Source organism: Pseudogymnoascus verrucosus, assembly GCF_001662655.1.
Source record: "Pseudogymnoascus verrucosus strain UAMH 10579 unplaced genomic scaffold scaffold_43, whole genome shotgun sequence".
NCBI classification, from domain to species: domain Eukaryota; kingdom Fungi; phylum Ascomycota; class Leotiomycetes; order Thelebolales; family Thelebolaceae; genus Pseudogymnoascus; species Pseudogymnoascus verrucosus.
This window is the reverse complement of record NW_017263694.1, coordinates 256,968-274,840: the sequence shown is the minus strand read 5'-3', so window position 1 is coordinate 274,840 and position 17,873 is coordinate 256,968. Positions and strand designations below refer to the sequence as shown.

The following is a 17,873-nucleotide window of genomic DNA, read 5'->3' as shown; positions in this document are numbered from 1 at the left end:
CTTTAAAAAGCGAACTCTATGCTCTCTTCTACAATAAGTCAGAGTGTTTTGAATACTCCTATAAAGCGATATATCAATAAGTTAGCAGATGAGTTAGAACGCCTTAATACACGCAACACCCTTTAGAAAAGAGAGTGTAATAACTTACGTTCAATTATCTAAAAGCGAAGAACATAGAATAAGGGTAAAAGAGCAGTTTTAAAGGGTCAATTCCACATCTCAACAGAGGAGTTACAGTCGCAAGTTATAGAAGCAGAAGCAGCAACAGCCACAGCTTCACAGAGGCCTAGAATAACGCCACAACCTATAAACGAAGCTATAATTGAGGAAATAGATGAAGAGAGTGAAGAAGAGCTATATGATAGCGATTTAGACGAATTAGCACTATAGTAATTGATTTATTTACAATTTTCTAAGTTAGTAGTTTGGTGGTCTAGTCCTGGATTTTGGTGGGGTCGGCAAAATAGCCGGTATGGCCATGTAGCCGGTATGGCCACGACTTACGTTACTATGTCGGTAAGGCCATACAGTCGGTAAGGCCATGACTTACGTTAGTCTTAGGTCAGTTTATAAACTCTAACAATATTATACTATTCTATATTATTTATTTGGCAATGCTGTAATTAGCCTTTTAATTCATTATTAGTACTATAGGTTTATGTTAGACTAATCAAGCGTCGCCCCCCCTATTTCAGGTTAATAAAGGCAACTTTATCTAGTTCAAATGTTTGCAAACCAAGATCAGCCTAAATTAACAACTAGTGTTTAGACTTGCCGCCTACTTATACGATTATTAAAGGCTGTGCTGTTTGTTAAAGCTGTAGTTTTCAGCTGGCGATGGTTCTATCATCTACATAGTTTGGGAATCAGCTACTAGCTAATGCCGAAGCGAAGGCACACGATTCATAGACTCCAAAATCAAACCCCATTGTTGGTTGCACTGTCTTTAAATTCATTACGACTCTAGCTCAATCCACCCCCCCATTATACTTCAGATGGAAGGTCACCCCTAATAATAATAAGCCCCCCCAAACTCGCAACTCTGCCACTATGGTAGAGTTGCCCAACCGCGCTTCAAAATTCATTATCTTCCCTCACGCAGCTACAGACCTAACATAAGATGCTTTTCTGGAGGCTTCCGGTAGCCTCATCACAGTTGTATCCACCTTGGAAAGTAGTCTAGAAGGAAACTTTAAGCATGCATATAATAAAGTATTAAGTATATACTTTAAGACAAGAATATCGCAGAGACATCACCTACAAGCCTCTTCTGTCTCCGGGAGCTGATGCTAATCTCTAGAATTTATGCTTTACAAAATCGATGCAACTTCTATGCGACTCTATATGACACCCTGCTTATTCCCTTAGAGCGTGAGATCTTTTTCACCTCAACCTTCCCCACTTGACTGCAATCCTGAACATGCGTTCCACCACATGGATAACTTCCTAGACCCTCCATCTCAACAACTCTACCCATGACCTCCCCCTCAGGCAGCTCAAATCCTTCGGTAACACCGGAGCACTTCTCTAGTAGTTCTTCCATGGACCACCAATGAATCTTTACTGGTCTGGCTGATCGCACAAACTCGTCCGTCTTTGCCTGGATCGCATCCTTATGTTTACCCTCAATTAAACCTCCAAACTCAACGGCTGCAGAGTCCGGATAATGAGAGGCTTTTGATTCTGTGAGGGGAGGAAGCACGCCTTCACGACACAGCGCGTTGATTGCTAGGCCCAAGATGTGTCCTGCGGTATGAAGACGAGAGTAGAGATTGCGCTTCTCAGCATCAACGTGTTGCTGGATTTCCTCTCCGGCATCAAACGCGGTAGCTCCGACTGGGACAAAACGGCCCAAATGGAGTATTTGGCCACCTTGCGCTGGTTGACGCACCGACTGCACTTCAAAACTTGAGTTTGCCTTTGTCATGGTTCCGATATCAGAGGGCTGGCCGCCGCCTTGAACATAGAAGATGGTAGATTCTGTGATCACAGCATGCTCTATATCTGATGAGTCCTTTACGAGAGCTTGATCCGGCTTCGGAAGTTCTGATACTGGGACGATTGAAAGAACCTTAGCGGTATGAAGCAGCTGTTCTCCATCTTGTTGATAGACCAGTTTCGTTCGATCAGTCATCTAATAGTTGGTTAGATACATGAAAGAAAAATGTCTGAAGTAGGTAACATATGCATATGTTGCCTTCTGAGATGGCGAGGAGGAGCTTCAGAAACCGATCGTCAATCAGGGGCCGAACTGCCCTGAACGAGATAGTTGCGGGCCATCCAGATGTCAGATAGCTGCGATGATTGGCAGATGTTGTTAAATAATACAGTCTCTGTTTGGCTGTAATGGGTTCCGTAATGCCAGGATAACTTTGGAAGTTTAGACATACCGTGTTTGAGCCACACCCCTGTTCTTCTGATACTCTGGTAATTACAGTGAAGTTTTGAGAGAGCACACACTGGAACAGAAAATACAATCAATAGGAACCTAGGACCAACTGTATGCGTGATAACGCCAAACACCTCTTTATAAAGATTTGTACAGATATGACCAAGATTACTAACTGACCCTCATACTTTTAGCGGCGGGTGGTGGGTGTCCACACGTTTTGCCCTTGTACCTGGCAGGGCGGCGCTAAACCTAAGTCTAGGGTGTGAGAGACCCTTCGATCGACATCTCGATCCGGATTATATCAGTTCAAGACCCATATTTAAATACACTTCATCCCATCACTACAACCTGACTTATGTGGTATTAAACGACCGAACTTGCACCGGCAACGAGAATTGCCAATAGTATTAAACTTCTACAGAAGTCAAGTCCATCACGACTGCCAGTCGACTCCTCGGGTGGCGGTGGCATAGGGTGCATTGTAACGCTTGCTGTATTCGAATTGCAAACCACCGAGCTGTTCCGATTTTCGGGGCCCTCGTTTTCTACTGGCCACTTAGTCGTATTCACGACGCTTTTGGCGAAAGCGAGGCAATCTAGATCTCCTGTCGTAGCAACATTGATGTGGCGCGAGGAATTCAGGGCCGGAAACTCTAGGCTACAAAGGATATTAGCTTCGAAGTTGCCAAAGACAAAATGAAGAGCGAAGAGAGTTTCGGAGCTACTTACGCATCGATTTTGCCTCCCAGGTACATGTCGCTCTTAACTTGAGACAATTTTGGGAATGACAAGCTGATGGCTGGGCCGTGTGAGAGATCGAGGTATAATCGACCATTGATATTTTCAAGTTTTGGCATCGTCAGGCTTGACAAATTGCCCGAATAGCGAATACTCAAATCCGAAATATTAACCAAATCTGGGAAATCTATACTAGATATATTCAGGAGTAGTGGACTCGTTACTCCCGTAAGATTAAGGATATCTGCCTCATCTATAGTGGTCTTGTTCCGAAATGCCTCGACTTCAGCGGCGGTTACGTTGGCCCGCGCTGGCCAGCCGCCTTCGAATGTGATTCTGTAAGTCTCGAACACATCTGGTAGCACAATTGACCCGTTGAAGTTGGTATCCTCAAAATACAGGCTGAACAGTTCCTTCTTCCAACAGTAGACGGGAGGAGCAGCTCCGCCTGTGATGTCGAATGATATGGAGGATCCATTTGTGCACGCATAGTTAAGCCGTGCGCAATCGGCCATGTAAGCTGCATTTGTAAGGTTGAAATATAAATAATCCGGACATTTATACGCTGTTTATCCATGAATTAGCACGGAGAATATAGCGCCACCGTGCGAGACTGGCCTGGGAGGCAGTTGCGATAAGTGGTACTCACCAGCAGTCCTAGCCACCACCGTGGCTCCAAGCAAAGGCCCGAGGAGCTTCATAATTTTGCGGAAGATCTATCTCCCTCTGTCGCGGGAAGCACACCGACCATTATCATATTTAGAGGATCTTGAAGAATATATACCGTTTGGTCCAGTCTCTTGGCAGTTGGTTGGGTAAATCGCTTCCGAGATTGCCAACAGCATCTGCCCCTGTTGATATACGCGCTTAATTCCAGCCCTTCCCAATTGACGGGGGAGAACACCACGATCTGGATGATGCATTATATCGAGATTGGCGTGAACTTATTAAAACGATGAAATTATAGGTGGCAGTTCAGACATTTTTTTATGATTTGACTGGCAATCCCGCTGATATTGACCATCATACACGTACAAACTACACTGAAGTTTGGTGAGTTTCACTTGGTGAGCAATTAAGTCGGTTACGTTATGAGATGCAATAGGATCAATTTAGTTAAGCACCAGTTAACTAATACCTGGGGAATTGTTACAAGCAATGGCACGAAGACTTGTTTTATCAATTGATTGCAGCTAAGCTACTCGTCGCCGCGATCACTACAAACTCTAAATCGCCTGCCCCTCGATTTTCAGTATCCACCATATAAAGGAGACTGTGAAACACACAACTTATACACGCACACGCTGCCGGATCGATGGTATCGAACGATGGAATGGTCATAAACAAAACAGATCTTACTGCATCTTGGCAACGTAAGTAAGTGAAACAAATCAATTGGACCACTCAAACAATGAGTCCTCATGGTGTGAGGTTCCTACACAAAAGAAATTGGAAAAGGGACAATGTAGCGGAAGGCTTGCTCGCTCTCGATCATCAGCCTGCCGTGCCAAATGCGACCGACGCATGGATGCAAAATGACACAAAATAATTTGGAAACAAAAGGCCTGCCGTTTAGACCGAAATAGAAAGTATTTTTTTGCGGAAATATGCAGCATCCTCGACTATCGCCTGGCCGGGCCCTCGCGGTGCTTCAGTCTGCTTGTTCTCCACCCCTCGTACCATAGCTCCCTACTTGCTTCGCGTAGCTCGCCGCGCCATTCGGAGAAGACTGCATCCTTGAGGCGGACAAAGTCACAATGTTCCACATTGTATGGGTCAGCAAAACCCCATGGGAATTTGCGACCAATAACTCCAGGCTCGTAGATATCTGGGCTGATAATTGAGAGTGGTAGGTAAGGAATTTCGTCAGTTGCCGTCATATTCTCACTTGACAGCTGACGCTTGTGATGTCTGATTGATCCCGACGATCGGCGGTTCTGAGACTGAGGTGAGGAGGACGGTTCTGGATTTTGAATAGGCAGGTCTGGACCCGAAGAGTTGTTGCCGCTATGTTCCGAGCCCTCCTCATCCTCATCCTGCTCATCAATGCGATTCGAGTCTTTGACAGTATCAGAAGAGTCATCATCCAGTCCTAGAGCCTCGAGTGGGTCCAAGTTCGCTTTGCGAAGACTGTCCCAGACAGTTTTCTTGAGGTGGGTCATGTGAGCAGTCGTTATAGTGTCGGCCTTCGAGATGACTGGCACAACAGTGGTCTTTCCTTGGAGGGTTCTGAGGACAGAAAGATCGAGGTCTTCGTCCAAGCCGCCAATTAAACGGGGAGTGGGAGCGTATTTATCGCCCTGGCTGCCCTGGTCATTGGAGGCTCTTCCTTTCACAGTTGCAATATTCTTGTCGAGGCGAGCTGGGTCGATGATGAGGAAAGCGCAGTGAATATGTGTATCCTGAACTCCCGGTGCGCGGACAACCTTCATTTCTTCAGTGAAGGTCTCTTCAAACTTGCTTTCGAGGAAGGATGACATCTCGCGAAGTTGGAGGTCCACAACAGTCGTATCTAGGCCCTCCGAGTCCCACAGCGTGAGACCGATCCTCTCTCCGTCGATTTCAGTCTCGATGTAATGAGGGATGAAGTTGCCTGTCTTCGCTGCTTGTGCCCCAAATACATCCTCGGGCAAGTCGGTTGGGCGAGTGCCTCTCTTCTTTGCTGGGAGTGCAAGAGAGCTCTTAAGGAAATTGAGGAATGAGGTCTTGCCTGAGTCGCGAGCTCCGATAATGAGAATGCTGGGTTGTGTTAGTTGTTATGTCATAAAATATTAACACGCTATATAAACTTACTTGAATGGTGTGGGATCCTTCCTCCTCCTCACACGACGAGGACTGTTGATGGTGCTGACGGCACTGCTTGCGTAGCTATACCGACCGCGGTGGGTCATGCTCTCCGTTCGCGCATATGGATCAACCCATTCACCTTTCTTAGCCCCATTTGAGGGTATCGGTGGAATTGGAATGTTCCCCGATCTCATGCCAGGATCCATAGAGGCGCGTCCGTTTTCGTAGTGGTCAGCGCCGTGATCCTCACCACCGAAGGTCTGTAGCTTTGGTGCTGCACCCCCGTTGTATAGAACTGGTAAGCTCGGAGCTGGCTTGTTGGCGGCTTCCCATTGTTGACGTTTCAATTCAAGCTCGCGCACATGAGCCTGGTGTTTCTTGCTTCCCTTGCTGCCGAAGTCGCCGGACTTGGATCGTCGCAGAAGTAAGCCTAAGCTCGACCTTCTTGGGGCCTCTTGTTGTTGTGTTGACACATTCTTGCTATCGGGAATCGCTGGTATTTTGTCCTGGGGTGGCGCAACACCTCCGCTCGGAGTTCGTGGTCTGCTGCTGCTCACCATTTTGATGAATGGGGTGGATGGAGCTGTCGTGAGGTGATGGGACGTGGGAGACCACCAGGGGTTCGCAAGGGGTGAAGGTCGAGAACGGTAGAGACGGACGGGAAGATTGTAAAGGATAGCGATTGACAGAAAAGAATTATGATGTTTCCAAGCTTGTTACAGCGTGGGGTGTAGTGGGAAAAGAATGTTCCCAGCTTGCGCAGGATGAGGAGGGAGAGGTAAGAGAGTGGGAGGGGGGAGGCTGGTGGTGAGAAGAGGGAATTAATCCTTCCCAATGCGACCAGAAGCAATAGGCGCGACACGACACGACACGACCACTGACCACCGCGGAGGGTAGCGTACTTGTATGACAACAGTACTCTACCGGGCGCTACGGTACAGTTTACTCGTTACTCGTATAGTATAGTATAGTACAGTATATAGAGTGTAGTTATGGTATGGTATAAATCTAGAAGCTCTTATGTACTATTGTATTGTAGTATTGTAGGTAGTATTGCATGCAATTGAGGCGTATAAACCGTTCTATACCCCAGACAAACCTCCTCACCTGAATCATGTCAATCATGTTATGGCAATTTATTTTGTTTTGTACTCTACTTCTGGCGGTCCTCCTTTCTCGCCCTTACCATACTAACTTTGTACTACTCTATAGCCGCTGTGCCCAAAAGAGGAGATATGGTTTGTGTTCAGTCGGTCCAATTCGTTCAGGGGCTACAATTTTGCTTCTAAAGACAGGGGACTAGCACCCTTTGGCCCTTCGAACCCTTCTAACCTCTTCAAGACCCACCAACCTGCGACGTGGTGGCTGTAGTGGTGGCTATAGTGGTGGCTATAGTGGCTCTAGTCCCTAACAAGGGTACCTTCGCTATGCATGCATTGCTTTGACGGCTGTCCCGCCGATCCTTGACAGACCCCCCACCAAAATGGTCTAAAGGGTCTCCTGAATTGCTCCTTGTCATCTTATTTTATCTCGACGCGTCGACAACCTCTCCGTTTCTCTTCTGTCTTTCTTTTCCCGTGACAAGTACAGCTATACGTCCTGTGATACTCTACCGTACCATACTATATGAGATATGTATTACCGTATTATTCTACGAGCGATCCAGTGCTGCGCGTGGTACAGGGTCCTAATGCGAACCCGACTGTGACGTGCGTTTGTGGGGACTTGAAAGGCATGGTCCGCGGCCCGGCCAGCGAGACAACGTGGGTCGTGGAGAATATTCCGAGAAATGCAACAAAAATCTACCTACCAAAGCAGCGTAACAATAACTTCTCAAAAAACCATAGTAACCACCAACGCATTTACCAACCAGAATCTATTCCGGGGCTCTGGTTCGCGTGGCGCCCATCTTCACCGTTCGACACAGCTCCGCTAGCGTTTATGATACCGTTGGCCCCCATGATGACCATGTCCCACCAAAACTATATTTTCCTATCCCGATTGTGCTATTGTTCTCAAGCCTCACATCCTCGAATCACTTCCCGCATCAAGCCTTCCTCATTCAGCGCTACCGTCGACGCCACCGACAGGCTTCCCCCTATCCCACTCCCTCTCCTTTCCACTTGCTGTCCACTTCACTTCTGCCTTCTTCCCACTCTTCCATCCCTGTATTTCTTCTTCCGTAAACCCAGCTGCTTTGAGCCTATCCGCACCCTGTTGCTTCCATTTCACACGGTCTAGCACTAGCTCCCAGTCATCACCATTGCCGTCGGTTTCATGGTTCTCTGGTACTAGGTCAAGCGCTGGATCATAGTTTTCCGAGAACCGAGCGTCAATTCCAGAGGTTGACGATACGGTGCCGCGGCCACGGCTTTTCACCTTTGGTGGCGGCAGGGGACCGACTATAGCTTCCAGAGGATCCGAATCCGAATCCGCCTGAGGTGAAGGTCTTCGCCGCCGTTCTCTGTCGTATGATTTCTCATCACGTCGGCTGGAGGAAGAGAGCAGTGAACGCCGCCCAGGCGAACGTTCCCGTCGTTTCGGATCCCTACTTCTCCTGTCTTCGTCAGGGGAGCGGGATCTTGAACGATGCCGAGACCTATGCTTCTCATGATGGCTTAGACGTTTTGACTCGCTTCGATGCGACCGATGCCTGTCCTTTGACGATGATACATCTTTCATATCTTCGTCATCTTTGCGCACTCCCCTTCCCTTATCCCGACGATAGTCTTCGGTGTCAGTCGACCGATCCTTCCTCTCCTCCAAACCACCAGAGGAGGTTCCCTCGTCGCGCATTGGCCTAGCCGCGCCATCAGTCCTCTGTCGTTTTGGCGCATTCCCGTTTAAAACCGCAGTAATGCTTCCAAGCTGGCGACGCCTAATATCGTTTGCTCTTCGTGTGTCTTTCGTGACTAATTGCTCGAGACGATTACGCGACTCTGCGGCTTCCTTGGCGAGTAGCGCTGCATTATGCGAGTCTGTGTCTCGGACAAGATTGCGGAGGAAACGAGTGTTTGGTTTTGGTTTATTGGCGGGAGGCCTGTCCATAACATTAGCAAGTGAGAGATCGTGTAGTGTTTAATGACATACTTGGAAGGTAGAAATGCGGACATGCCCTGTGCTGAATATTTTATCGAAGTTTCTTTAGCCTCTTTGCTCAGTATCGCGGCAATCTGGTCATCGCTGAAGTCGTCGGGCATATTGAATATCCTAGAGGTTGCCTCTTCATTCACATTTCACAGAAATACTGAATCTGTAGGAGGCGTCATGTTGCGACAGGAAAGCCACGATAAACGCTTGACCGCTTGATTCTGCCGAAGACTACACGTCAGGACCTGCCGAATTGAGCTAATGCGGTCGGTGGCGGATGGCAGTATCGCGTTTGACGTGTAAACAAGACACCACCAAATAAGATACATTAAAGCACAAGTGTTTTTTTACGGGCGATCAGTATGGTCAATGTGTATGGCGATACTTTGAGTGCGCTCAAGGAGCTGCAAACCGAAGAGCTCTCAATTATCAAAATCAGCAAGCCTATTTCGACAGCTAGTCTCCAAGACACAGCTGCACGCACTTCAGATGCCTCTCAGGATGCATTCGAAAGTCCCACTCCAACAAGCCTTCAAGATGATTTGTCACACTACAAGGTTTGACATCTGTGGGCTAGTAGCATCGGTATAATTGCTGACCACCCTCAGGAACTCTTCTCCAAACTGCGCTTCTCGTACCTCGAACAAGTCACCAAAGAGAAATTCATACGCGCCATCGTAGGCGAACCGCAGTTCATAGTTCAGCATGGCGAGAATATTGAACTGGAAGAACAGCTCGCTGAAGTCAAAGCGTCTCTCAAAGCCAAGAAAAACGACGTCGCAGGCATGGTCGCAGAACTAGAGAGGCAAGGGAGGGAACTAAGTCAGAAGCACGAAGCAATAAAACTGCAGACATCGCAGCTAGAGGACTTGCCAGAGAAGATCGACTATCTTCAAGCCTCGATAGCGGAACTGCAGGCGGCTCAGGCACCAGGTCCGAGCGCGAATTTAAGCTTGCCGTTGGACAAGACCATGGCTTTGGTAGAAGACAAGGAGAAGGAATCTGCAGAGCTTGATCGTATACTGGAGAAGCTACAGTCGGAGTTGCCACGAAAAGCCAGAGCCGTGGAGAGACTTGAGGCAGAACTGCAACCGTTGGAAGTTAAGAGGCAAGGGACAACAGCTTTAGCCAGGGATGCGAAGAGGCGGAAAGAAGACGCATTGGGAGGTAATGGTGATGACTTGGAAGAGAGGGGAAGATGGTGGAGAGGCGTTGAGGGCGGCTTGAAGGTTCTGCTGGATGTTGAAAACTAAATGATACCATGTGTTACGATTGGAATGGGCGTTTGGATGTGGGAAGTTGGCGTTACAGTTAGGCCTTATTGTAGTTGTTTTACTCTGGAGGATGGCAGAAATAAATCGAATCGATAGCTTACGGCTGCAACTGCAAGATAAAATACCTTCCCGGAGCCTTCGAAGACCTATACTGAACATGAATAACTGCCTGAGCAGTGGCTCGTTCGATGGTTCCATGTGCTAGTTGCTAGCTGTGGCTCAAGGGATATCGTCGCTAGGCCCTACTCTTCCAGTAATCATCTTTAGAGCCGAGGACTCCATTAACTCTGTTTCGCTTTGTACATCTGAGTATACTGGATTTAACAAACGCTTCCAGCCATCTCCAAAAGTAGAATTCAAGGGCCCATCATGTGACCTGAGGTTAAAGTCCTACAAGCGAATTCTTGATTGGTTGTAAGAATAGTGGAGCCGAGTACGGCTAATTAAATATGTTTTTGCGTGGGTTTGATGCCCTAATAGTGCGTTAGCGTGTGAACTTTCAGAGAATCGCGAAGCATCAGCCTCACGAAAGACCACGACAAAAATAACGACAATCAACCAGCCGACAAGGTAAGATAACCCTGCACGAAATCGAATCACCTCCAGACGCTGATTATCATCAATAGTTCCTATTCAAAATGAGTACGTTGCCACAAATCAGACGACCACGACCGCGAATCATACACTAACATCCTCACAGCGAAGGGAACCGGATCTTTCGGAAAACGCCACAACAAGTCGCACGTTCTGTGCAGACGCTGCGGTCAGTACTCTCCGGATCTTGAGATAAAGGATACAGCGCGGCGGATTGGGCTGGATTGAGGTTGAGGAAGGGATTCAAGAGGACAGGAACTAATTCGATGAATACAGGCCGCCGATCCCTCCACGTCCAGAAGCACACTTGCTCGTCATGCGGATACCCAGCAGCAAAGATTAGAGGATGTGCGTACAATCTATCTCTCGACATGGCTTCAGAAAGGCTAGAATTTCGTTTGGAGTGCAAAACTAACAATACTGCAGACAACTGGTCCGAGAAGGCCAAGAGACGGAAGACCACTGGATCCGGACGCATGCGTTACCTCAAGACCGTTTCCCGCAAGTTCAAGAACGGCTTCCAGACCGGTGTCCCCAAGGACTCGAGGGGCCCAGCGGCGGCGCCCAAGACCGAGTAAGGGAGTTACATTATGGCATGATGGGATTGTGGACGGAGTGATTGGGGATCGATAGGTGCCTGCTTGTGTTATTCCTCGACAAATAAAGGAGCTACTAGCAAATGCCATCAATTGCAATACGTCAAGATCTGGCAGAGTGCGTGAATGATTCGAGCCCATACCTATCGTCTTTCGCGATCGACAGATCTGGTCATACAGATACGACAGATACGACGGTCCCAGGCAGGACATTTAGATGAACGCCTTTGTTTCTAACCATATATCACGGGCTCGTTGGACGTGGTATTATGTATTCTATCCAAATTACATACGGGTTCCGATTCTCCCTCAGATATCCATTATTGTCCTCTTTCAAACACCTTGACAGCACTGTCACCTCCCACAAAATATAGGAGTTCTCTTGCCTCCGCTTTCTGCTCAGTTTGGCCCCTACCCTCAGCATCTCCTGTCGTAATCCGGCACACCCCACTTACATCCCTTGCTGTTCCTGTATCCAGAAGCCTTAACGACATCACTAGATCTGCATGGTGCGCAAGACTCAATAAAAGTGCCGCATGATTTGTCTCCAGTGGTGTATCATGCCCAGCTGCCAATGGTGTATCGGCGGCAAGTGTTAATACTGTTGAATGGGCGGACTGTCACCTCATTAGCCCTGTATTTCATAATTTACTTCAAAACATTTAGAGTTGCTTACCAGTCTCCAATCCACCAACGTATCTCCCAAAGCTACCGTATCCAACTTATCCCCACTCGTTGCCAGTAACAGATCAAGCTGATCAATCACCAAGACCACTTTCCCAGAGCCGGCCTGCAGCTCTTTGAGAGTGTTTTTCACGGTGTTATGTATATTCCCCAGCTCGTTCCCCCGTACAGCATTTGCGCCACGTGTGCCGGTCTTCGACCTTGCAGGTTCCAGATACAGTTCGCTCAGCCCATCAATAAACGCAAATCTCTTCTTCGCCGCCAATTTATCGAGGTCAAGGCCCTGGTTTCCAAGATCAGCAAAGGCGCATATGTTGACCACATCAAGCAGCGTACTAATTTCCGAGCCCCGTCCTTCCAGAACGCCAAATCCCTCATAAAGCTAACAAGTAGCACCTTGGTAGTATCTCCATCTTCAGTTTCATTGTAAATGCTGAGGGACTCGAGGTTTTGGCCAAGGTAGCTTTGGAGGTACCGGAGGACAAGCCAGTTTGTGCTCGCACCAAGGACCGAAGTGAGGAGAACAAGGGATGATTCGGACGGAAGAGCAACGTATGGCGAGAGGAGATGCGGAATTTGCGACATTGTTAGGAGCACAAATGTCGTATCTGGGCTCAACAATGGGCTGAGTGGAGGGGTATGGATAGGTTTGTGGAAAGTTCTGCCGGATTCTCATGGGACTCTATGCTTCACCGCCTTTGGTTACGTGGGGTAGGTTGGCTGGAGAATCTGCTTTCCACTTCGCATTTCACGTCCCAGAACCTATTTATGGCTTCGAAGGCATACCTCATTGGAATAGCATCCGGGACCCCTAGGTGGTGGTCAAGTCATTGCACTCGATTAGTGAGACATGGTGGCCGTAAAATGGCAATTGAATATCATCCATAATATTAACAACACTCAGTTTACGTGCTCCGGGTATCTTAAACAACCAGTACTCCACCGTGACAAATATACGGCCCTCATTACATCTAGAGGAGCCTTCCTGTAATTCCCTCAACGCGGCCGCCACCGCCCAAGACTACCCTCTCGGTCGTTCGGTCTCGTCCGTCTTCTCCTATCACAACGCATTTGAGTATCTTTCCTTTCGAGCTGATCACTGCTCTCCCAATTCTCCCATCCATCCATTCCAGCCTAATATGTTTCGCTTCGGCATCAGCAGGACTGATATCTGAAAAGATAAGTTCTCGCCCCTCCCCTTGCTCTTTATTTGCGCCGAGTCCGAAAGCCCTCCGCATGCTAGCGATCACAGTAATGCGGTTGTGATAAGCAACAATATGAGACCTTAGAGCTTTCACAAATCGAGGTAATGCCTGCTTCGGCCCTTTCAGCAAATCGCCGCTCTGCGTAGGCGCTGGTAAATATCTGTCTACCAGCGAATCTAGCGGGATGCAAGGCGGCACCGTGTGTCTATGCACACGCCATGCACTGCTGTCTGGATGATGCCTATTCAGGAACACGTAGTATGGCCTTATAAAGCGCCCGCTCTGGAAGGCCTCGATGCGAACCCCGAGGACAGCGCCATTGTCGATTGAACATGGATCTGGGTCTTTAACTTTGAACGTTGTAACTCCGGAGCATATACGATATAAACATTCTTGGTTGTGTGTTAACTGTTTTTGCGAATTGCTGCTAGCGATACTGTTGAGTGGATTGTTATCCTCGGTTTCGAGTGATTTGGGTGCAGAGCGGAGACGTTTCAGAATTGTCTGCGAGGAGCGAGAATTGGTGATATTTGCGGTTTGTATAATTCGTCGTTGACGGAGGCCCGCAACTGTGGTTGGTTCGGTCAGCGTGGCCATTTATCAACTGGAGTGGGGGAAATATACTTCGCGCTTCGAGGGAGTCAAGTTCATCATCGAGCTCAACCTGTATGGGGTCCACCGGCGGTTGTTCAGAAGGGAAAACCGTCATAATTTAAGCCAATAATAGCGAGGTGGTTAAGTTCTCAGCCTTCACCTGTTGAATGTGTCAACTCAATTGTCGCATGCTGCAGTTCTTGAGGTGAGTATGTTTACATCGATTTGGTTCACGACGCGCTAGTCCGCGAACCTTGGGCTGGACGACCTAGTGGAGTCCATGCAGCACGTGACCAAACCGTGATCCCGTTGGAGCACATAACGACATATAGTAAGAACTACTCGTACTCGAGTTTAGGTTAATCACTTCACTGTCGGACTGTGGTGACTATGGACGTTCGAATATTCGAGATACTTCAATATGCTTTGCTCGGGTTTCATTATGTTTCAGTGGAGAAGATTGAGGTATGGGACTGTTGGGCAGCATGCAAAGATAGGACATGTTACGTTTTCAAGCGTGGCACACGGAGCAAGTTGGGAGATGATATAGTTTGCGAATGTTTTTGTGAGAATATAGTCTAGTTGTGTTAAAAACCATACCGATCAGGTAAGCTAACCACATCACGATAAAAACAGCACATGGGAAAATAAAACCACGATGGCCTCAATTCCTATGATGCTGCGTCATATCAATGACCCCCAAACAATGATCTCTCCAATCTAGTTGTACAATCAAAGCAGAGCCACGGAGTTGTGGAAACGGTCCGTCTTCGCGCCAAGGAGTCGCCAAAGGCAAAAAGAGTCAAAGCCCCTAACTTTTCCGACCCATCCGTCGCATATTACAAAAGAAATAGGATAGGGTATTTTTTAGAGTCGTGATGTAGGAGTTCATTAAGTCACGATGGTAGCCGCCCAGTTGTGGGACGGGATGGCAGGAGATGACGGGCAATTAAGCCTTCTCTGCGGTCTTCTCCTCGGTCTCCTTGGCGGCCTCTCCACCTTCCGCAGGAGCCTCCCCATCAGGGCCCTTGTTGGTCTTCACGTACTCATCGTACACAGTGAGGGCCTCGTCAACCTTGGCACGAAGAGAAGACTCATCCTCGATACTAAAACAACGTTAGCCTTTACTAGTATGGAGAGAGAGAGAAGAAGACTTACAGGCCAACAAGTTCCGCATTATCCATTTCCAAAAGCATACCGGTGATCTTTCCTGCGAGTTCTGGCTGCATAACTTGAATCTTGGGGAACAGTGCCTCGCCAAGAAGCTGCTTTTGCTGGGCTGGAGGGGCGGTGGTAAGCTGAGCCTGGAGAGCACTTGCGCCTTCCTGGGTTGCTCCTGGAACGGGCGCTTGGGAAGTGCTGCGGGCACCCTGAGGTGGGAAGCCGCCAGCCTGGCCTGGTCGGCCGGGCATTCCACGCCCAGCGTTGTTCTGCTGCCTATAAGCCTGGGGGGGCATGCCGGGGCCCGGTACACCTTGTAAGCCTGCCATGTTCGGTGGCATTCCTGGCAGTGCCTGCATAGGCATACGGCCACCTGGTCCGCCACGGCCAGCACCAGCAAGAGCTGCAGCCTGGGCCTGCTGCATGGCAGCTAAGAACTGGGGGTTTCCAGCCTGGCCGTATGGAGCTCCAGGCGAGAATTGCCCTGGGAGCCCATACACGTTAGGAGGCAGCTGCTGGGGACCTGGTCCACCACGGCCAGCTTGTTGAGGAGGGAAGTTTGGGTATTGACCAGGACGAGCACCCTGGGCAGGAATTCCCATGCCCTGTTGCGGTGGGAATGGCATTCCGCGGCCGCCAGCGTTGGGGGGCATGAAGCCTGGCTGCTGGCCGGGACCATAGAACATCGGAGCCTGGATGAATTGCTGAGGTAATCCAGCAGCGGCAGCAGCCTGCTGCATACGGATCTGGTTTCTAGCCTGAATGCTAGCCTCGAGCTGGCTCTTACGGACATCCTTGCGCTGAGCCAAGGCGACGTACAATGGCTTGCCGTTGACCATGCGTTGGTTCATCTCAGTCACAGCCTTGGTGGCCTCGTCTGGGTTGTTGAAGCAGACAAAGCCGAAGCCCTTGCTCTTACCAAGAACACGCTTCTCAGACTTGGATGCGGCCTTCTTCTCGGCAGACTCCTCCTCGCCTTCCTTCTTCTCCTCCTTAGCCTCCTCAACCTTCTCCTCGTCCTTCTTCTCTTCCTTCTTCTCCTCGCTCTTCTCCTTCTCCTCGGCCTCGGCGGTCTCGGCAGCAGTGTCACGCATGACCTTGGCAGACGTGATAGCTCCATAAGGAGCAAAAAGCTCGCGAAGCTTCTCATCGTCGACATCATCCTCGAGATTCTTGACGTAGAGGTTTACACCTTGGTATTTTGAGGCCTTCTCGATACGAGCAGCCTCGTAGGACTTGCGGAGCTCTTCCTCACGCTCGTGCTTCTTCTGGGCGCGTCCGACGTAAAGATCCTGGCCCATGAAATCCTTTCCATTAAGCTCGTCGACGGCGGCCGACGCGTGCTCATGGTTGATGAAGTTGACGAAACCAAAGCCGCGGTTCTTTCCCGCCTCGTCGCGAGCAAGGGAAGCAGAGGTCACATCTCCAAACTTCTCGAAGAGCTCTCTGAACTGATCATCAGTGGCATCGGCAGGGATGTTCTTAACGTAGATGTTGGTGAAGTTGGCCTTCATCTCCTCAAACTTGCTCTGGCGGTCCTTCTTTGGGATGTGGTGGCCGACGAACACCTTCTTCTCGTTGAGAAGCATACCGTTGACATGCTTAATGGCTTGGCTGGCAGCCTCATCTGTCTCGTAGTGAACAAATCCGTATCCCTTGGAGTTTCCAGACTCATCCTGGGCAACCTTGCAACTGAGGATGTTGCCGAATGCAGCAAAGGTGTCGTGGAGAGCCTTGTTGTCGATGGCAACATCAAGGTTCTTGATGAAGACGTTGCCTTGGCCAGTCTTTCTGAGGGCAGGGTCACGCTGGGACCACATAATGCGGCATGGGCGGCCCTTGATCAGGGTGTAGTTGAGCTCCTCAAGAGCCTTCTCACCATCGATTGTGGTGTTGTAGTTGACGTAGGCATAGCCAAGGGAACGGCGGGTGACAGCGTCACGGCAGACACGGATGGAGGCAACAGATCCGATCTGGGAGAAGAGCTCGAAGAGCATGGCCTCAGTCACAGATGGGTCAAGCTCTCCGACATACAGAGATGCCGAAGCCTGGGGGTGGGCAGCCTGTGCGCCAGTTGGAGTTGGGCCTGCAGTGTCTGGGTCTTCGGAGGTGGCCTCAGTAGAGACGTTGGTGTTGATTGCTGTGGCATCGCCGCCATTCAGGGTGGTGTTGGTGAGATCGGTGGCGAGCTGGTCCACAGCAGAGGTAGCGGAAGGAGCAGACATCTTGAATGGTTATTCTTGCAAAGAAAGACCACGTCTAGGTTCTTATGACTCTTGTTTTGGGTGAAAATGTCGCACAAGTGAAGGGATCGTGTGACGGAAGATTGGTAGTAGGAGGTTGTAGGGGTGAGTTTGATATGGAGAGATCGCAAATCTGAGGTTTTCTGACTGTTTTTCTAGTTTTTTTGAGCCTTTTTTTGCGGAAAAAGGTGGTTTTATGGGGTTTGAAGGAACAGGGCAAAGAAGAACGAAAGAAGTACGAAGGACGTTTCGCACTGAATCCGCAATCGATGTCAAGGTATGGGGGTTTTGTTGGTGGGTGATTGTGAAGAAAGGTCGGCCCTCTCGCGAAACGGATAAAGAAAAGTTGACCGCGTAGTGTAAGTGCGCTCACGCTATCGTTTAATTGGAAAGGTCGCACTTTCCCAATGGAGTAATTGGTCGAGATTGGTTTATGCCTGATATATAGGGCTCATATAAGGCATGTACAAGCAAGCACAAGGCAAAATGCTAAGAAGGGCTAAGAAAGAGCTTAC

At 49.1% G+C, this 17,873-nt stretch overlaps 9 protein-coding genes across 9 annotated transcripts; 2 read left to right on the top strand and 7 right to left on the bottom strand.

Annotated features, from left to right (window-relative positions):
* Nucleotides 1-1,201: 1,201 nt before the first annotated feature.
* On the bottom strand, nt 1,202-2,519 carry VE01_10814 (uncharacterized protein). Its single transcript, XM_059464264.1, has 2 exons — nt 2,391-2,519; nt 1,202-2,134 (listed from the first exon to the last, which is right to left on the bottom strand). Exon 2 carries the CDS (start codon nt 2,132-2,134, stop codon nt 1,331-1,333), a length of 804 nt encoding a protein of 267 aa, XP_059320247.1. The 5' UTR covers nt 2,391-2,519; the 3' UTR covers nt 1,202-1,330.
* Nucleotides 2,520-3,934, bottom strand: VE01_08276 (uncharacterized protein). Its single transcript, XM_018277704.2, has 3 exons — nt 3,780-3,934; nt 3,122-3,695; nt 2,520-3,050 (listed from the first exon to the last, which is right to left on the bottom strand). The coding sequence occupies exons 1-3, from the start codon at nt 3,829-3,831 to the stop codon at nt 2,756-2,758; spliced, it is 921 nt and encodes a 306-aa protein (XP_018127639.2). The 5' UTR covers nt 3,832-3,934; the 3' UTR covers nt 2,520-2,755.
* A 374-nt stretch (nt 3,935-4,308) lies between these two features.
* VE01_08275 (uncharacterized protein) lies at nt 4,309-6,892 on the bottom strand. Its single transcript, XM_018277703.2, has 2 exons — nt 5,924-6,892; nt 4,309-5,869 (listed from the first exon to the last, which is right to left on the bottom strand). The coding sequence occupies exons 1-2, from the start codon at nt 6,475-6,477 to the stop codon at nt 4,753-4,755; spliced, it is 1,671 nt and encodes a 556-aa protein (XP_018127641.1). The 5' UTR covers nt 6,478-6,892; the 3' UTR covers nt 4,309-4,752.
* Nucleotides 6,893-7,046: 154 nt separating this feature from the next.
* Nucleotides 7,047-9,332, bottom strand: VE01_08274 (uncharacterized protein). The gene is made up of 2 exons (XM_018277702.2): nt 9,008-9,332; nt 7,047-8,957 (listed from the first exon to the last, which is right to left on the bottom strand). The coding sequence occupies exons 1-2, from the start codon at nt 9,115-9,117 to the stop codon at nt 7,976-7,978; spliced, it is 1,092 nt and encodes a 363-aa protein (XP_018127640.1). The 5' UTR covers nt 9,118-9,332; the 3' UTR covers nt 7,047-7,975.
* On the top strand, nt 9,239-10,416 carry VE01_08273 (uncharacterized protein). The gene is made up of 2 exons (XM_018277701.2): nt 9,239-9,564; nt 9,616-10,416. Exons 1-2 carry the CDS (start codon nt 9,370-9,372, stop codon nt 10,258-10,260), a joined length of 840 nt encoding a protein of 279 aa, XP_018127671.1. The 5' UTR covers nt 9,239-9,369; the 3' UTR covers nt 10,261-10,416.
* Nucleotides 10,417-10,905: 489 nt separating this feature from the next.
* Nucleotides 10,906-11,991, top strand: RPL37A (60S ribosomal protein L37-A). The gene is made up of 4 exons (XM_018277700.2): nt 10,906-10,923; nt 10,982-11,044; nt 11,152-11,223; nt 11,302-11,991. The coding sequence occupies exons 1-4, from the start codon at nt 10,920-10,922 to the stop codon at nt 11,451-11,453; spliced, it is 291 nt and encodes a 96-aa protein (XP_018127701.1). The 5' UTR covers nt 10,906-10,919; the 3' UTR covers nt 11,454-11,991.
* VE01_08271 (uncharacterized protein) lies at nt 11,729-12,795 on the bottom strand. The gene is made up of 3 exons (XM_018277699.2): nt 12,492-12,795; nt 12,148-12,438; nt 11,729-12,088 (listed from the first exon to the last, which is right to left on the bottom strand). Exons 1-3 carry the CDS (start codon nt 12,738-12,740, stop codon nt 11,792-11,794), a joined length of 837 nt encoding a protein of 278 aa, XP_018127638.1. The 5' UTR covers nt 12,741-12,795; the 3' UTR covers nt 11,729-11,791.
* Nucleotides 12,796-13,034: 239 nt separating this feature from the next.
* VE01_08270 (uncharacterized protein) lies at nt 13,035-14,179 on the bottom strand. The gene is made up of 2 exons (XM_018277698.2): nt 13,985-14,179; nt 13,035-13,929 (listed from the first exon to the last, which is right to left on the bottom strand). The coding sequence occupies exons 1-2, from the start codon at nt 14,067-14,069 to the stop codon at nt 13,127-13,129; spliced, it is 888 nt and encodes a 295-aa protein (XP_018127637.1). The 5' UTR covers nt 14,070-14,179; the 3' UTR covers nt 13,035-13,126.
* A 323-nt stretch (nt 14,180-14,502) lies between these two features.
* On the bottom strand, nt 14,503-17,809 carry PAB1 (Protein phosphatase PP2A regulatory subunit B). Its single transcript, XM_018277697.2, has 2 exons — nt 15,113-17,809; nt 14,503-15,060 (listed from the first exon to the last, which is right to left on the bottom strand). Exons 1-2 carry the CDS (start codon nt 17,338-17,340, stop codon nt 14,904-14,906), a joined length of 2,385 nt encoding a protein of 794 aa, XP_018127644.1. The 5' UTR covers nt 17,341-17,809; the 3' UTR covers nt 14,503-14,903.
* Between the last annotated feature and the right edge of the window lie 64 nt (nt 17,810-17,873).

Coding starts and splice junctions, on each gene's coding strand:
- PAB1 (XM_018277697.2), bottom strand. CDS start 17,340: ATGTCTGCTCCTTCCGCTACCTCTGCTGTGGACCAGCTCGCCACCGAT. Junction 15,061..15,112: donor AATGCGGAACTTGTTGGCCT/GTAAGTCTTCTT, acceptor ACGTTGTTTTAG/TATCGAGGATGAGTCTTCTC.
- RPL37A (XM_018277700.2), top strand. Junction 11,045..11,151: donor CGTTCTGTGCAGACGCTGCG/GTCAGTACTCTC, acceptor CGATGAATACAG/GCCGCCGATCCCTCCACGTC. Junction 11,224..11,301: donor AGCAGCAAAGATTAGAGGAT/GTGCGTACAATC, acceptor ACAATACTGCAG/ACAACTGGTCCGAGAAGGCC.
- VE01_08276 (XM_018277704.2), bottom strand. CDS start 3,831: ATGAAGCTCCTCGGGCCTTTGCTTGGAGCCACGGTGGTGGCTAGGACT. Junction 3,696..3,779: donor GGTGGTGGCTAGGACTGCTG/GTGAGTACCACT, acceptor ATGGATAAACAG/CGTATAAATGTCCGGATTAT. Junction 3,051..3,121: donor CTGGGAGGCAAAATCGATGC/GTAAGTAGCTCC, acceptor TATCCTTTGTAG/CCTAGAGTTTCCGGCCCTGA.
- VE01_08271 (XM_018277699.2), bottom strand. CDS start 12,740: ATGTCGCAAATTCCGCATCTCCTCTCGCCATACGTTGCTCTTCCGTCC. Junction 12,439..12,491: donor AGGACGGGGCTCGGAAATTA/GTACGCTGCTTG, acceptor CTTGGAAACCAG/GGCCTTGACCTCGATAAATT. Junction 12,089..12,147: donor CGTTGGTGGATTGGAGACTG/GTAAGCAACTCT, acceptor ATGAGGTGACAG/TCCGCCCATTCAACAGTATT.
- VE01_08275 (XM_018277703.2), bottom strand. CDS start 6,477: ATGGTGAGCAGCAGCAGACCACGAACTCCGAGCGGAGGTGTTGCGCCA. Junction 5,870..5,923: donor AAGGATCCCACACCATTCAA/GTAAGTTTATAT, acceptor AACACAACCCAG/CATTCTCATTATCGGAGCTC.
- VE01_10814 (XM_059464264.1), bottom strand. CDS start 2,134: ATGACTGATCGAACGAAACTGGTCTATCAACAAGATGGAGAACAGCTG.
- VE01_08270 (XM_018277698.2), bottom strand. CDS start 14,069: ATGACGGTTTTCCCTTCTGAACAACCGCCGGTGGACCCCATACAGGTT. Junction 13,930..13,984: donor TGACTCCCTCGAAGCGCGAA/GTATATTTCCCC, acceptor AACCAACCACAG/TTGCGGGCCTCCGTCAACGA.
- VE01_08274 (XM_018277702.2), bottom strand. CDS start 9,117: ATGCCCGACGACTTCAGCGATGACCAGATTGCCGCGATACTGAGCAAA. Junction 8,958..9,007: donor TCCGCATTTCTACCTTCCAA/GTATGTCATTAA, acceptor TGTTATGGACAG/GCCTCCCGCCAATAAACCAA.
- VE01_08273 (XM_018277701.2), top strand. CDS start 9,370: ATGGTCAATGTGTATGGCGATACTTTGAGTGCGCTCAAGGAGCTGCAA. Junction 9,565..9,615: donor ATGATTTGTCACACTACAAG/GTTTGACATCTG, acceptor GACCACCCTCAG/GAACTCTTCTCCAAACTGCG.